At 60.4% G+C, this 14732-nt stretch overlaps 2 protein-coding genes and 1 non-coding gene across 8 annotated transcripts; 1 reads left to right on the forward strand and 2 right to left on the reverse strand.

The window, feature by feature from the left end:
* Window positions 1-701: 701 nt before the first annotated feature.
* Window positions 702-5910, forward strand: ACADVL (acyl-CoA dehydrogenase very long chain). Its single transcript, XM_003131943.6, has 20 exons — window positions 702-866; window positions 941-1016; window positions 1268-1324; window positions 1409-1481; window positions 1571-1635; window positions 1744-1878; window positions 2243-2387; window positions 2640-2769; window positions 2865-2990; window positions 3279-3477; window positions 3737-3841; window positions 4262-4348; window positions 4433-4495; window positions 4592-4693; window positions 4768-4865; window positions 4944-5016; window positions 5120-5192; window positions 5285-5357; window positions 5449-5524; window positions 5607-5910. The coding sequence occupies exons 1-20, from the start codon at window positions 805-807 to the stop codon at window positions 5745-5747; spliced, it is 1959 nt and encodes a 652-aa protein (XP_003131991.2). The 5' UTR covers window positions 702-804; the 3' UTR covers window positions 5748-5910.
* MIR324 (microRNA mir-324) lies at window positions 3895-3974 on the reverse strand. The gene has a single exon (NR_038574.1). It is a non-coding gene; the product is annotated as a microRNA mir-324 (primary transcript).
* DVL2 (dishevelled segment polarity protein 2) lies at window positions 5908-14621 on the reverse strand. Of its 6 annotated transcripts, none has more exons than XM_084985886.1 (16): window positions 14162-14621; window positions 11616-11685; window positions 11156-11301; window positions 10920-11017; window positions 10647-10782; window positions 10427-10517; window positions 10242-10311; window positions 10012-10151; window positions 9829-9905; window positions 9022-9089; window positions 8714-8842; window positions 8481-8612; window positions 8163-8342; window positions 7127-7345; window positions 6734-7023; window positions 5908-6138 (listed from the first exon to the last, which is right to left on the reverse strand). In XM_084985886.1, the coding sequence occupies exons 1-16, from the start codon at window positions 14353-14355 to the stop codon at window positions 5908-5910; spliced, it is 2271 nt and encodes a 756-aa protein (XP_084842012.1). In that variant the 5' UTR covers window positions 14356-14621. The 6 variants fall into 6 exon arrangements, with proteins under 6 accessions (XP_084842012.1, XP_084842011.1, XP_084842014.1 ...); XM_084985885.1 differs by having other exon boundaries at window positions 10908-11017; XM_084985888.1 differs by lacking the exon at window positions 14162-14621 and adding an exon at window positions 12404-14146.
* Between the last annotated feature and the right edge of the window lie 111 nt (window positions 14622-14732).

Below are 14732 nucleotides of genomic sequence, written 5' to 3' on the forward strand. Positions count from 1 at the left end.
GGTAATGAACCTGACTAGTATCCCTGAGGGTCAGGTTCAATCCCTGGCCTTGCTCAGTGGGTAAGGATCCGGCATTGCCATGAGCTGTGGTGTAGGTCACAGATGCGGCTCGGATCCTGCTGTGCCCTGTGGTGAAGGCCAGCAGCTATAGCTCCGATTTGATTCCTAGCCTGGGAAGCTCCATATGCCGCACCTGTGGCCCTAAAAAGCAAAACGAAAAAGCTGACGTGTTGCTGGAGTTAGGGACTACTCCTAGGCTTCAGGAAAACATTCCTGGGACACCCACCCCACATCCACCTTGAGTCACCCGCCCCGCCATTTCACTCCCTTCCGTGTCGGTAGAGACCAATTTGATGAGACACCGCAAAGAGTCGTCTTTCCACGCCCCTGCCTCTGGCCTCTATCTTAGGCTTCTCTCTTCTCACCTCTCCCTTCTAATTCCACCTGGAAAGTCCTCCCGTCATTCTACCCTCCCTCCCTCTGGCTGCAGTCTCCTAAATTTCTCTCTCAGCCTATCGCATCACCCCTTTTTAGGGCGACACTCTAGTTCGGACAGGCGAGATGAAGGAGTCTGGGTAGATAAGGGACGTCTGGGGATGACCCTAGGTCATCCAGCATGCAGGTGCTGGGTGGCGCCCCGGAACTACAGCTCCCAGCGTGCCCTCGGCGCCCGGAAGCCCCGCCCCCCCGCCTCCCGGTGCATTGTGGAGGATGAGTCAGGGCGCGGGTCCCAGACTTTGGCAGATCTGGCAGGAGCGCTAGGTCACAGCGCTCAGGGCAGCGGCGGCCGTCGCGGGTTCGGAAATGCAGGCGGCGAAGATGACCCCGAACGTGGGGCGGCAGCTGCTGAGGTTGGGGGGCGTAAGGTGTGTGTACGACAGGAGGAACAGGGGCAGCGGGCCCGGGGACCGGGCCAGCCCTGAACCCCTACTTCCCACAGCTCGAGACTCTCTGCGCTCCCGGAGCAGCCCCGGCCCGGCCCTGCCTGGCGTCCCTATGCCCATGGGGCCGCCCAGGTAAGGGACGGCAGCTTTCGGGGGGAATGGGGGCGGTGAGAGCGGCAGTTGGCCTCGGCTGGCTCCCACCTCCGACCGCCAACAGGGGTCTCCCTCTGGGTCCCAGTCACCTGCCGACTGGCTGCCCCGGCGCAGAAAGTAGGGGAAAGGGCAGACAAGGTGCCCTAGGATGGAAACTAGGGGAAAGGCTGCGCCCTCCCCTAACAGCCAGCTCTAACCCTTTGCTTTCTTTGGCGCTTCGGAATCCCAAGACCAAGCCTGATGCCCTCTCCTCTGAGGCTTCGACCAGAGAAAAAAGGATCCAGACGGTATGTGGCCTCGAGCCTGGGAGGAGTTAAGCGGAGGCAGACCCAGCCCGTGCCGCCTCGTGAAACCTCCTTCTTCTTGCATAGGAATCCAAATCCTTTGCTGTGGGCATGTTCAAAGGCCAGCTCACCACGGATCAGGTGTTTCCATATCCGTCTGGTAAGGAATTGGGTGTCGCAGCCGGGCGGGGGCCCTGGCCTGGCCTTGTCTGACCTGTCCATCCCTCTTGACACCCTCATCCCCCGCAGTGCTCAACGAGGACCAAACACAGGTTCTCCAAGAGCTGGTGGGGCCCGTGTCCCGTTTCTTTGAGGTGAGCGATGCCAGCCTGAGGAGTAGAGGGCTTGGTCCCTGATGGAGTGGGAGGGAGGTTAAGGAGTCTGATTGGACGAGCCTGGACGTAGGGCCCTGTCTTCTCCAGGAGGTGAACGATCCTGCCAAGAATGACATGCTGGAGCGAGTGGAGGAGACCACTATGCAGGGCCTCAAGGAGCTGGGGGCCTTTGGTCTGCAAGTGCCCAGTGAGCTGGGTGGCGTGGGCCTCTGCAACACTCAGGTGAGGGCGCCCCTTCCGTCACCTCCAGTGTGTTCTGGTCCACTCCTTTCTTGCCCCCTGGGGGCCTGTGGAATGTTGACTCTTAACATCCGGCTACATGCGGTCCCTGAAGGCCGGGGACCTCACCCAGGTTCCCAGGCCCTCATGAAGCTCTGGTGGGGACCACCCGACCATAGGGTAGGAAACCTCCCTCCCATCAAAACCTGGAGCAGCCCCGCCAGTCCTCTGCCATGGTCCCACCTCCTCTGTCCACTCACTTTGTGGGGATGTCCAGGTCAGGCCCTGTCCTGCTGCCCCTGCTCTCCTGCCAAGGGCAGTGCCCCACATAGCGAGTTTGAGCCCCAGCTGCCTGTCTCCCCGGCAGTACGCCCGCTTGGTGGAGATTGTCGGAATGCACGACCTCGGCGTGGGCATCGTCCTGGGGGCCCATCAGAGCATTGGTTTCAAAGGCATCCTGCTTTTCGGCACAAAGGCCCAGAAAGAAAAATACCTCCCCAAAGTGGCATCAGGTGAGGCAGCCTCAGGAGACGCAGGGATTGGGAGTGTCCTGGGCTTGGCACAAATCAGGCTGGTGGTAGCTGGGTTCCTGCCCCGGGGGTAGATGCTGGGAAGGCATCAATCGCAGCGTGCTGGCAAAGCAATGTGAAAACACTGTATATCTATCGCCAGAGTGTTTAGAGCGAATGCCAGGGGTGAGGGTGGCACTGTGAGGCTTTTCTTGCCCAGAAAAACCCAGTGTAAAGGAGTTCTCTCTCCAACAGGGGAGGTCATGGCTGCGTTCTGTCTAACTGAGCCCTCCAGTGGGTCGGATGCAGCCTCCATCCGCAGCTCAGCTGTGCCCAGCCCCTGTGGAAAATACTACACTCTCAATGGAAGCAAGATTTGGATCAGGCACTCTTCCTCCTCCCCTTTCTCCCTCTTTCCCGCTTTTCCAGGGCCCCAGTGCTCCGTCCTCCGGGCCCTGACTGTCTCTCGTTTTTCCGCAGTAATGGAGGCCTGGCCGATCTCTTCACGGTCTTTGCCAAGACACCAGTTACAGACCCAGCCACAGGGGCCGTGAAGGAGAAGATCACAGCTTTCCTGGTGGAGAGGGGCTTTGGAGGTGTCACCCAGTGAGTGGCTGGGGAGGGGACAGTACCGAGCTCCAGGGCAGATGCCTGTCACAGGTCACGGGGCCTGGGGGGGATACCTGTGCAAAAGCCAGAGCCTCTGGACCTGATATGTAAGGAACTGACCTAAAGTCTGGCTCCAGTAGCCAATAAGCCTAACACGGGGCGCCAAGTGAGAGCCAGGCTTCCTCAGCTCTCTGGGTGTGCCGGGGACTGGCCTCGGTGCCTTACGGGCCAGCTCCCTCCCCCAGTGGCACACACACCTCTCCGTCTCCTCCCTGCCCATCACAGCGGGCCCCCCGAGAAGAAGATGGGCATCAAGGCCTCAAACACGGCGGAGGTGTACTTTGACGAAGTGCAAGTGCCCACAGAGAACGTGCTGGGCGAGGTCGGGGGCGGCTTCAAGGTCGCCATGCACATTCTCAACAATGGAAGGTTTGGCATGGCCGCGGCCATGGCCGGCACCATGAAGGCCATCATTGCCAAGGCGGTGAGTACCTGGCCCAAGCCCCCAGCCAGCCTGGATCTAAGTCACACTGTCCCCCTTTCCGTGTCCCTGCTCTCTTGCAGGCCCTCCCTCTACCAGAGACCCCTCCCCTGCCAGCAGCCCCAGACTTGAACTCTTAGTCTCTGCCCAGCCTGGGCCGAACCCTTGGCTGTGGCCAGAGCCCATCCCTCCCAGTGCAGCGCAGCCCCGTTCCCAGAAGCAGGAGGCTGAGACCGAGTGGAACAAACATGCCCTCTTCCAGGTGAATCATGCTGCTAATCGTACCCAGTTCGGGGAGAAAATTCACAACTTTGGGGTGATCCAGGAGAAGCTTGCCCGGATGGCTATGCTGCAGTATGTGACTGAGGTGAGGGCCACCCCCTGTCCCCGGAGCCCTGCGGCCTTCTTCTCAGTCGGGTCAGACTACAACCCCCAGCAGCACCTGGGGCAGTGGGTCTCCAGCTTCACACCAATGCCCTAGGGGATGCGGGGAGGCATAGTCAGCTCAGCGCCTGCAGGACCGGGAGAGCGTTGACGTTCCCCCGAGGTGCTCCCAGAGGTACCGGTGTTTATGGCATGCCCCCCACCCTTATCTCTTCACCCCCTTTAAGAAGTCAAATGCCTGCCAGCCCCTGATGCACTGACCAGGGGACCGAATGTCTCGAAGGGCCTGACACGTGGTGTCGGAAAGCGAAGGCAGGGCCGCAGGGAGCCAGGGCAGATCTGGGAGGTCAGGGTGAGTCTGACGCAGCCCTGTTCCATTTCCCCTCGCACGTCCCGACCTCAGTCCATGGCCTACATGGTGAGCGCCAACATGGACCAGGGATCCACGGACTTCCAGATAGAGGCCGCCATCAGCAAGATCTTTGGCTCGGTGAGGTCCCAGGCCTGCGAGGAGGGAGAGCTGGGTTCAGGAGCCTGGCTCCCAAGCCAACCGTAGGTGCTTCTTTGTCCCTAGGAGGCAGCCTGGAAGGTGACAGATGAGTGCATCCAAGTCATGGGGGGCATGGGCTTCATGAAGGTACAGGAAGCTTCTCTGCTGGGGGGTGCAGCGGGCCGGGAGGAGCAGGCAGCCGCCTCCCTGCGGGGCCCTAAGATCTGTCCTCCCCCGTGGTAGGAGCCCGGGGTAGAGCGTGTGCTCCGAGACCTGCGCATCTTCCGGATCTTTGAGGGGACGAATGACATTCTCCGGCTCTTTGTGGCTCTGCAAGGCTGTATGGTGAGAAGGAACAGAACTGGGGGGAGGAGGGCGGGAGGACAGAGTCCAGACTGTGGGACCCTCCTTCCCCACAGGACAAAGGAAAGGAACTCTCTGGGCTGGGCAATGCTCTCAAGAATCCTTTTGGGAATGCCGGCCTCCTGCTGGGAGAGGCCAGCAAACAGCTGAGGCGGTAAGCTTGGGGCTGCGCTTGGGGCCGGGGCGGGGCCGAGGATGGCAACTAACCCGTCCCCCTGCTGCTTCCTCTAAGGCGGGCAGGGCTGGGCAGTGGCCTGAGTCTCAGCGGCATCATCCACCCAGAACTGAGTCGGAGCGGCCAGCTGGTAAGTCAGTCTAGTCAAGGTCAGGGGACAGCCTGCATCCGGCGTCAAGGGCTGCGGAGGTGGGCCCTGCTCTGAGCCCCGGGCACCTTCCCCACCTCCTCAGGCAGTGCAGGCTCTGGAGCAGTTTGCCACCGTGGTGGAGGTGAAGCTGATAAAACACAAGAAGGATATTGTCAGTGAGTGAGCCCCCCCCACCTCCCCACCCCTGCTCCTTTCCCTCTCCCTCCACCAACGCCCCCCCACCCACCCGATGCCATCTACCTGACAGATGAACAGTTCGTGCTGCAGCGCCTGGCAGATAGTGCCATTGACCTCTACGCCATGGTGGTGGTTCTGTCCAGGTGAGGCGGCGGCGGCGTGGGAGGCGCGAGCTGCAGGGGGGCCCCGGGCCAGGGTCATAGCCCAGACTCTCCGTCTCCCGCTTCCCATCAGGGCCTCCAGGTCCCTGAGTGAGGGCCAGTCCACAGCCCAGCACGAGAAAATGCTCTGCGACAGCTGGTGCATCGAGGTGAGTCCCCAGGTTCCCAAGCCTGGGGGTGGGGGGCTGCTCAAGGCACAGGCCTGAACCCCGCCCTCCGTCCCCTCCCCAGGCTGCAGCCCGGATCCGGGAGAACATGGCTGCTCTGCAGTCTGACCCGCAGCAGCAGGAGCTCTTCCGTAACTTCAAAAGCATCTCCAAGGCCTTGATAGAGCGGGGTGGCGTGGTCACCAGCAACCCCCTTGGCGTCTGAATACTCCCGACCAGAGCCTGGCCCAGAATGTGCCTTCTCTCAAGCCAAAGCCCAGGCCCCTTTCCTGCCCGTCCCGGTTCTGCCTTCAAAGGGGCCTCGGCTCAGAACGGTGCCTGCTCTCGGAGGGCGTGCTTACTGCCTCCCAAATAAAAAGTCTCTCTCAGGTCCTGCTCTGCTGCCGTCTGTCCATCCTCTCCCTCGCCTGCCTCCCTCCCAAAAAAAGGAGCCAGAGGCGTGGGGAGTTTTCCCCTATTGCTTTATTTGGTGTTTTATACAAATGACTAAAATAAATAAAGTTAACAAAAGCAGCTACACGGCCCCCAAATACCCAATACCCCAGCTTCCTCTGCTGTCTAGGGTAACCGAGCCCCTTCCAGTTCCCAGGGTACCGCTGACCGCCACCCCCCCACCCTGCGCGGGACCACTGACGGGGTGCACGGAGTAGGAGGTCACATTTTGGGCTTAGAAGAAGGGGCCTAAGAGGAGGTACAAATTCTTCATATAAAAGAGAAGATGTCTACTAAAAAAATAGTCCAAAAATGTAAGAAAGTCTATTTCAGCCCCCCCAAAAGGCTTACAAAAAACATTAAAGCTAAAAATAACCAAATGTCCCTGCTGCCCCCTGAGGGAAGGGGAGGAACCAGGCACTGCTGGTAGAGTCACAGTGGCAGCAGCCTCCCAGCAGGCGGCAGCCCGCAGGACCGGGCTGAGCCCGGGCACCAGAGGAGTACCGAGCACACACGACCCACAAGACACCCAATCACAGGAGGGAGCACCGAGGCCGGCCAGGTCCAGGCCGGAGATCGAACCCCGCCCCACCTGGGGCCCTACATAACATCCACAAAGAACTCACTGGGGTTGCCCATGGCCATGTGGAAGCTTTGGCGGCTGGCCGTCAGCTCTGGGGGCACGGAGCCCAGGTCTCTGACTGGAGGGGCCCCTGGAGGCTGCACTGCTGGGGGGACGGGGGGCGGGGGGGGCGGCACCATGACCACCATCATGGGGTTATACGGGAGGGCCACGCCAGGGGGTGGGCCGTAGGGGTGCAGCCCCGGGTGGCCTCGGACATTGGGAGCGCCTCCTGATGAGCCCCTGGAAGGCGGAGGGCCCCCATCACCAGTCCCCCCGGATTCCCCGCCCCGCCGAAGGCTGCCGCCCCGGGTGGAGGGCTCGGACTCACTGCCGCTGCCGGATTTGGACTCAGGGGCCCGATCCTCAGGCCTCCCCGTGCGCCCTGCCCCCCCATCGCTTCGTGTGGACCCGCTGCTCCGGCTCCCTGTGGGGGCGAGAGGGGGATGGAGCAACTGAGCCCTCGCCCAGGGTCCCTCGGCCTCCCCGGTCACCTGCGCCCGCACCTCTGGACCCCGGCGGCAACTTACCCTCGCTGTGCTGACTGCTGGCGCTGCCTCCGCCGTAGGTGTAGGACGAGAGCTCGTGGTAGGGTGGGGGCTGGGGACTGTACGGGTGCGGGGCGGGGTACTGATAGGAGAAGGTGGGCAGCAGGGGCCAGGGGGTGGCCCCAGGCAGAGGAGCCAAGGTGTCCTGATCCGAGGCACCACTGGAGCCATCGTTGTCGTTCAGCGACAGGTTGACCAGGTCTGGGAGCCAAAGGCAGAGGATGAGACTCGCTGCTTTGAGAAGCCAAGACCCCAAGACATCGAATGAAGAGGAACCAGAAGCCATTACCCCACAACCATCCATGTCGCGGGTTAAAATGAGGATGTCTAGGGAGTGCTCTGGTGGTGCAATGAGTTAAGGATCCAGCCTCTGCCACGCCTTGGGTTCGACCCCTGGCCCCGGAACTTCTAGATGTGTGGCCAAACATACACAAAACTCCCGAGGGCTTCTGACAGGGAATTGCCCCCCTGCCACAGCCATCGAGGCCCAGTGCAAGTCCTACATGCTTTTTTTTTTTTTTTTTTTTTCTGTCTTTCTGCCTTTTCTAGGGCTGCTCCCGCGACACATGGAGGTTCCCAGGCTAGGGGTCCAATCGGAGCTGTAGCCACCGGCCTACACCACAGCCACAGCCACGCCAGATCCAAGCCGCGTCTGCAACCTACACCACAGCTCACGGCCACACTAGGTCCTTAACCCACTGAGCAAGGCCAGGGATCGAACCCGCAACCTCATGGTTCCCAGTCGGATTCGTTAACCACTGAGCCATGACAGGAACTCCCAAGTCCCCATGCTTTCATGAGACTCAGGAAAAGCTCCACACACACCCCGCCCCCAGCAGGCAGACAAAACTCAGCTTGTCCACAGAACGCGGGTGGACGCCGGCCCCCAGGAGCGTCAGCAGCCAGGGCAGGAGGTGCACTGCTCTGAGCCCTGGTGGCCCCAGCTGGTTTCTGGGGTCGGAGAGGCAGGATGAGGCAGCCAGAGCCACGCTCGCTGGGCCAGGGCAGGGACACTCACAACTCTCACAGCCGCCGCTGAGGTCTCCGAAGACGTAATAGCACTGCTCGGAGAAGGTGATCTTGTTCACCGTGTGCCGGATGAGGCCCGCCTTGAGCAGCCCGCTGGCGTACTTCCGGGCCTCGCGCCGCTCCGGAAAGCCCTCCACGTGATGGTAGAGCCAGTCGACCACGTCTGAGCCTGCATGGCCCAGGGCAGAGAGGCCTCAGGATCTCCTCCTCAGCCCCTGCCTGCCCCGGGCCTGGGCCCTCCCCAGCCTTGGCCACCTCTTCCTTCTCCTCGTCCCCGCGACGCCACCTGCCCAGGGCCCAGCCATACCCAGAAAGGCATTAGGGATGGTGATCTTGAGCCACATGCGGTCTCGAACTTCCAGTCCAGACTCGGGAGCTGCCATGGCCTTGGTCACAGATGCCATGTCCGTATGGATGGAGAGGCCCCGGCCCTCACAGCCTGGCAGAGGGGAGACGGGGAACTCAGAGGCACGGCCCACTCCCAGGGAACAGTGGGGTCACACCGTGCCGGGGTGGGGGGTAGGGGTACCGGGGGCGCACCGTCAGGAAGAGAGGACCCAGACGTGATGGTGCTCATGGACGAGGAGCCCGGATAGGCTGGGAAGGTGCCGGTCAGCGCAGCAGAGTGTGAGACCCAGGCGGCAGGGTCGATCGGCTGGATGGGCTCATCTGGGTTGGAGAAGGCCACCCAGACAATCACGTCCAGGTCCCGGCGGGCCGGCCCTGGCCCTCCCTGGCTCACAACGCCTGTCCCACTGTGGACTGACACCCCCCCACACCCCCCAGCCACCCACTCCCCGTGGCATCCACCCTGTCCTCCCGCTGCAGGCCTCCTGGGCAGCACTCACTTCGTGGCAGAGTGAAATAGGCCTGGGGAGAGGGGTCCCAGCACTTGGCCACGGTCAGCACGATGGGGCTGCGGGCAAGAGGAGGCTCAGTCAAGCGAGCACGAGGGGAGAGGCCTCAGGAAGCAGGAGGCCTGGAACGGGTGCGAGACAGAAAGAGGGAAAGAGACGCGGCAGACACCGCCGGGCCAGAGGGTTGAGCGGGGAAGGCTCCCCAATGCGGGTGACTCACTGCCGTGGGCACCTCTAAAAATTGTACCGCTGAGTAATTCAAGAGACCCGGTCCCGCTCAGAGCAAGTCCCAGAACAGGGACAACTAAACTGTGCTGTTGAAAGGTACGTGCAAGGGCAGTGCAACGACCAAGCAAACTGAAGCTTTGCTGTGTCCTGCTGCTCTGGTGACGACCAACGAATCAGGAGTGCAGTCACCTCTTGGGTGGGAGGAGGGAGGGAGCGGGAAGGGACACTTCGGGGCTCTGCGGGTGTCGGCAGCTTCTAGCTCACGACCTAGGTGGTAGAGACACGGCGCCCCTCCACGCCACAACCACTCGTTACGTGCGTGACACCTGATGTACTTTTTTTGTTTGGTTGTGTTTTTGGCTGGGCCCATGGCATGCGGAAGTTCCTGGGCCAGGGATCGACCCTGGGCCACAGCTGTGACAACACGGGATCCTCAACCCACTAGGCCCCTTGGAAACTCCCTCTTTAGGGATTTTCTGACGGCCTTACACTTCACCACTTTTTAAAATGATAAGAGAGAAAAACGCAGAGAAAGGGGGCTGAGGACCCAGGGCCAGCTCGGAGGCTCACCCGGGCTTGTGCACGATGTCCCTCAGCACCCGCACCGCGTCATCGTTGCTCATGTTCTCGAAGTTCATGTCGTTCACCTGCAGGGAGGGCAGTGATCAGAAGCGGGGGAGGGGCTCGGGCCCGGGCAGAAGGGGCGAGAGGCCCACTGCCCGCCGCCTCCGCCACTGCCGCCGTGCAGCCCACCTGCAAAAGCATGTCCCCGGGCTCAATGCGCCCGTCGGCGGCCACAGCGCCCCCCTTCATGATGGAGCCGATGTAGATGCCACCATCTCCCCGCTCGTTGCTTTGGCCCACGATGGAGATGCCCAGGAAGTTGTACTTCTCTGTGAACGGAGACCAGGTGACGACGGGGTGGGGGGAGCCCCCAACCTCCCAGCGGGCGCCCCCCCACCCCCAGGCCCCCCCCTTCGTACCCATGTTGAGCGTGACGGTGATGATGTTGAGAGACATGGTGGAGTCAGTGACGCTGCTGAAGGACGAGGTCTGCAGCGGGGGGAAGGGGGAAGGAGCTGGACTGCCTTCCACCACCCACCGCGACAGGCCCGGGGACCCCCTAAGCCAACGCCTGTGCCCCGACTTCCCCCGAGAAGCCCCTCACCCTCTCCAGGCGGGGGGGCCGCTGCTTCCGCCGCCGCCGGTGCCGCTTGAGGAGGCGGGAGGCGCTGCTCTGCTCCGTGGAGCTGCTGAACCTGCCGGGGGGCGGGGGGGGGTCGGGCGAGGAGCCCGCCAGGTGGCGGTCACGGGACCGAAGGGACGGGCACGGGACCGAAGGAACGGGCAGGCCGGCGGGCGGCCCCGGGGAGGGCTGGGAGCCCTACCTGCTCAAGGTGTCGTCCTCGTCCGAGTCCCCCAGGCTGGTGCTCTCCAGCTCGCTGGTCAGGAGGGTGGAGGAGCTCTCGTACCCAGCCAGGTGGCGCTCCAGCCGCGAGGGGCCGCTGGGCCTGTGGCCCCCAGCTGCGGAGGACCGGGAAGCTCAGGCGGCAGGCCTGGCGTGCTCCGCGCCTGCCCTCGGGGCCCCGGGGCTGAGCCAACCCTCCCCAGCTGCCAGGCCGGGCAGCCTGCGGGCCTGGCCCCCTCACCGCCGTGCTCACTGCTGTCTCGCCTGCGAGGCCGCTCCCGCCTCAGAGATACAACTGACTCTGTTTCCGTTTCGGGCTCCAGATTCTCCCGGCTGCTGGACACGTTAGGGCTAGACGGGCAGACAGGGTTTCCCACCCACATCAGCGGGACAGGGCTCTGAGGCCTCGGCTTCCCCTCCCGGGGGCTTGTATTCCACCACCCCACCCCACCCCCGCACACCCCCGACTCAAGAACCCCAAGGACTCACTGGAAGGATGGAGGCCTGGAGTCCCCAATGCCACTGGTCCTCTCTGGAGGCAAAGGCGGTAACGGTGGGGGTGGAGGTGCCAGGTCTGTCCGAGGTTCATGGGCCGGGGGGGCCATCTCAGGCTGGGGGTTATCTGATGACACCAGCTAGAACCGTGCAAGTGATTAAAAAAAAAAAAAAAAAGGCTCAATGGGGAAGTGAGGCATAGGAGATGGAATTAAGAGAAAAGACTAGAAAAGGAGACAGCGCCTGAGCGAGCCTGGAGAAAAGCACAAAAAAGTAGTAAGCCCTAGAGGCTCCAGAAGGAGAAGGCGGAGGGGTTCCACTGGCTGGCTCTCCAAACAGGTACGCAGGCAAAGAGCCAGCACTTCCAGCACCCGAGAGCGGGCAGGCACAGGCTGAGCCTTGGAGGAGCTTGGCAGTGCCTGAGGGACTGAGCCTCAGAGCCAGGGCCCCTTACCCAGGATACCACCCTTCCGTTGAAGCAGGGAAGGCGGGCATTGTCGTCGGAAATCTCTTCCTTCACCACCCTGCCAAGAGACAAGAGAAAGGTCGGTGTGACTGCACTGGCGTCCCATTCCCACCCACATTCAAAGTTTCTCCCCATTGGAGTTCCCGTCGTGGCTCAGTGGCTAATGAATCCGACTAGGAACCATGAGGTGGCGGGTTCGATCCCTGGCCTCGCTCCGTGGGTTAAGGATCCGGCATTGCTGTGAGCTATGGTGTAGGTCACAGACGTGGCTCAGATCCCACGTTGTTGTGGCTCTGGTGTAGGCGGGTGGCTACAGCTCCAACTGAACCCCTAGCCTGGGAACCTCCATATGCCACAGGAAGCGGCCCTAGAAAAGGCAAAAAGACCAAAAAAAAAAAAAAAAAAAAAAGTTTCTCCCCATCTTCACCCAGCTCAAGGGCGCTGATGCTCCACCACCCTGTCCAAGTTCTCTTCTTACATGGAAACATGTTGCTCTTACACCCAGGAAATCTCCAAACTCAATTCCCTTTCTTCATTACTCCTTCCTGCCCCAGCTCATCCTCAGAGGCTCGGTGCTGATCCAAAGATTTCCCAGCGTCTGATTCAAACCTTCCCTTAAGGTTGCCCCAGGTGCCCCACATACCCACCTAAGCTCAGGAGCCTCAGGAGCAGCCTCCCCCCAACTCTCACCTGACCGCTCGCACAACTTCCCCCAAAGAGGCACTGGACCTCATCTGAGTCTTTACTCATGCTCTCCTTCGTTTTCTCTCACTTACTTCCAGAGCAATGTCCAAATGTGCTGCCTTCCCCTTGGCAAATGCACCCGTTAAAGCAAAGAATGGCGCTTCCTCACTAGACTGAAGGCTCCCAAGGAGAGCTGAAGCCAGACTGCCATTCCCCTGAGCCTCACCTGGCACAAAACTGCACTAAGCAATCTGTTCCCTGGACAGCCTCCAAAACCCAACCCTGGGGGTCATCCCTCCCATGGGTTCCTTTGATGGACTGGACTTGCTCCTTTTTAATGAAATCATTACATCATGAATGCCTGTTTTGTTCAAAACCATGTCCCCAGCCACACAGCAAAGCCCCTGACCCTTCCTAAGCATTAACAGCTATCTGTTGACGACACTAATAAACACATCACTAGGAGGCACACTTGCCCTGAACAGACTCTCATACCCACAAATTAGGACATTAAGTCTGATGAACCCTTTAGCCTAATGTGGTTCTAAGAGCTGAGATCGCTGTCATTTTAATCCCATTTACTATCAGTGTGACAGCACAGTCCAGTCATCAGCGATCTGCCTCAGCGTAAGGGTGTATTCATAACACAATCCAGCCTCAACAGAGACCAGCCTGCCAAGTGATTCTGTTCTGCATCATTGCAGCCTGGTTTAAGAATTAGATTTGATACTAATAACGATGACGACCGCTTACCAAAAACATCCCCTGCCCCATACATCTATAGTAAACGTTTTACTCTAGCCGACTCCATTTCAAAGATGCAACCAAAGATCAAAAGTTAAATAAACTGCCCAAGGCTACAGTGTTGACGAATAAAAAAAAGAACCTTGATTTAAACCCAAGGTAACTTCCAAGGCAGTACCACCTTCCTAACACCCAACGACCTTTCCAGGACAAGCCCAGTCCGCTCAGCTTTCCTAGAACCCAGGGTATCCCAGCTTAATCCAGTATCCCTTTAAGAGCTGAGACTGAGGACCAAGAGGGCACAATCTCAAAGTACATACACACAAAGGGCTCACTCTGCATTATTTACAGTCCCAGTCCAGCCCAGACTATCCCAAATTTCCTCAGGATAGCCCAATCTGTTCTAGCGCAGCCTAGCATGTCCCCACATGCAGCTGTCTGCACCAATATAGACCAGAATATCCCAATATAGCTGTCTGCGCTATGTTATGTACTAACATAAACCCAGTCAGCCCTGTCTGCCCCTGTTTTGAGTGTCCCAATAAAAACCAGGCCGCAAAGAAACTAAGATCAATCAATAGAACCCAGCAGAGATCATAACTGCATCCGGACACAGCACTCTGCATTAGCACAGACTAGAACGTCCCCAAACAATCCTGTCTGCCTTAGTAATAGGACAGAACACCTCAGTTGCTCCTTTATAGCCCAATCTACACCGGCAGATTCCACAACACCCCCACCATAGCCTTTGTGCCTCAGCACTGCTCACAATGTACTGGACTACCAAGGAAAGATCGATCCAGCTCAGCACAGTCCAGAACATCCAAAATTAAACCAGTGCGCCCTACTGTATGCCAGTATAGCCTAATCGCTTTTAATCTTGTCTAATAGAGCCCAGTCTGTCCTCCTACAGATTCTTGCGCCTCAACCTGGCCAGGCATAACCTTGTCCGTCCTGGGATGGCCAATCTACACCAGCCTAGTAAAATCTGCTCCACTACAGCCCAGAAAATCGCTGTATGTCCCAGAACAGACCGGTGACCCTCGGTAGTGCCCAATCCACAATAGCACAGCCCCCATCGATCCTAGTCTAGGCCTCGCGCTCACCCGAAATCCTGATCCATAGACTTAAAAAAGTACTTTGCGCCCGCGGGCCGCTGCAAGACGCTCTTGAAATCGCCGAGGGTTATGCGCTCGGCGGGGACAGGGATCTTCACCAGATAGGGAGTTTCTTCTTCATCCAGGTGGTAAATCACCTTCGTCTCCCCGACACCACCGCCCCCCGCTCCGCTGCCCGCCATGGTCTCGCCCGCGCGCTCCCGGGCTCTGCCGCCCACCCAACGGGGCTGAGCGCCCCCGCCGCGCCTGCGCACTCCTGCGAAGCGACGCGCAAGCGAGGACAGGACCGCCTGGGCGCAAGTAAGGTGCAAAAGGGAAGGCGGCACTGGTCAGCGAGGTGGCGGCGGTGGGAGGGGGCCGGGCCGTGGGACGCGACCCAAAGCCCCGGACTCGGCGGCCACCGCCGCCGCCGCCGCGCGCCACCGCCGCCGATGTCGCGAGCGCCCTCCAGCGCCCCGCCCACCTCTCCCCATGTCACGTGACGCGGGCCGGCCCGCCCCGCTCCCCGTAACGCCCCCGTCATGTGATGACTCTGTCCGGATCACGTGACCATAGACAC

Source organism: Sus scrofa, chromosome 12, assembly GCF_054392235.1.
Source record: "Sus scrofa isolate SSC_HxYL_T2T_F1_AM1 chromosome 12, Sscrofa_HxYL_maternal_Yorkshire_Landrace_v2.0, whole genome shotgun sequence".
NCBI classification, from domain to species: domain Eukaryota; kingdom Metazoa; phylum Chordata; class Mammalia; order Artiodactyla; family Suidae; genus Sus; species Sus scrofa.

What these genes read in the sequence shown, in the direction of transcription:
- DVL2 (XM_084985885.1), bottom strand. Translation starts at nt 14,355, where the DNA reads ATGGCGGGCAGCGGAGCGGGGGGCGGTGGTGTCGGGGAGACGAAGGTG. An exon ending in ACGGAAGGGTGGTATCCTGG is followed by an intron (nt 11,302 to 11,615) that starts GTAAGGGGCCCT and finishes GCACGGTTCTAG; the next exon opens with CTGGTGTCATCAGATAACCC. An exon ending in CAGCAGTCAGCACAGCGAGG is followed by an intron (nt 7,024 to 7,126) that starts GTAAGTTGCCGC and finishes TCGCCCCCACAG; the next exon opens with GGAGCCGGAGCAGCGGGTCC.
- ACADVL (XM_003131943.6), top strand. Translation starts at nt 805, where the DNA reads ATGCAGGCGGCGAAGATGACCCCGAACGTGGGGCGGCAGCTGCTGAGG. An exon ending in GGTGTTTCCATATCCGTCTG is followed by an intron (nt 1,482 to 1,570) that starts GTAAGGAATTGG and finishes CATCCCCCGCAG; the next exon opens with TGCTCAACGAGGACCAAACA. An exon ending in TGGGCCTCTGCAACACTCAG is followed by an intron (nt 1,879 to 2,242) that starts GTGAGGGCGCCC and finishes TCTCCCCGGCAG; the next exon opens with TACGCCCGCTTGGTGGAGAT.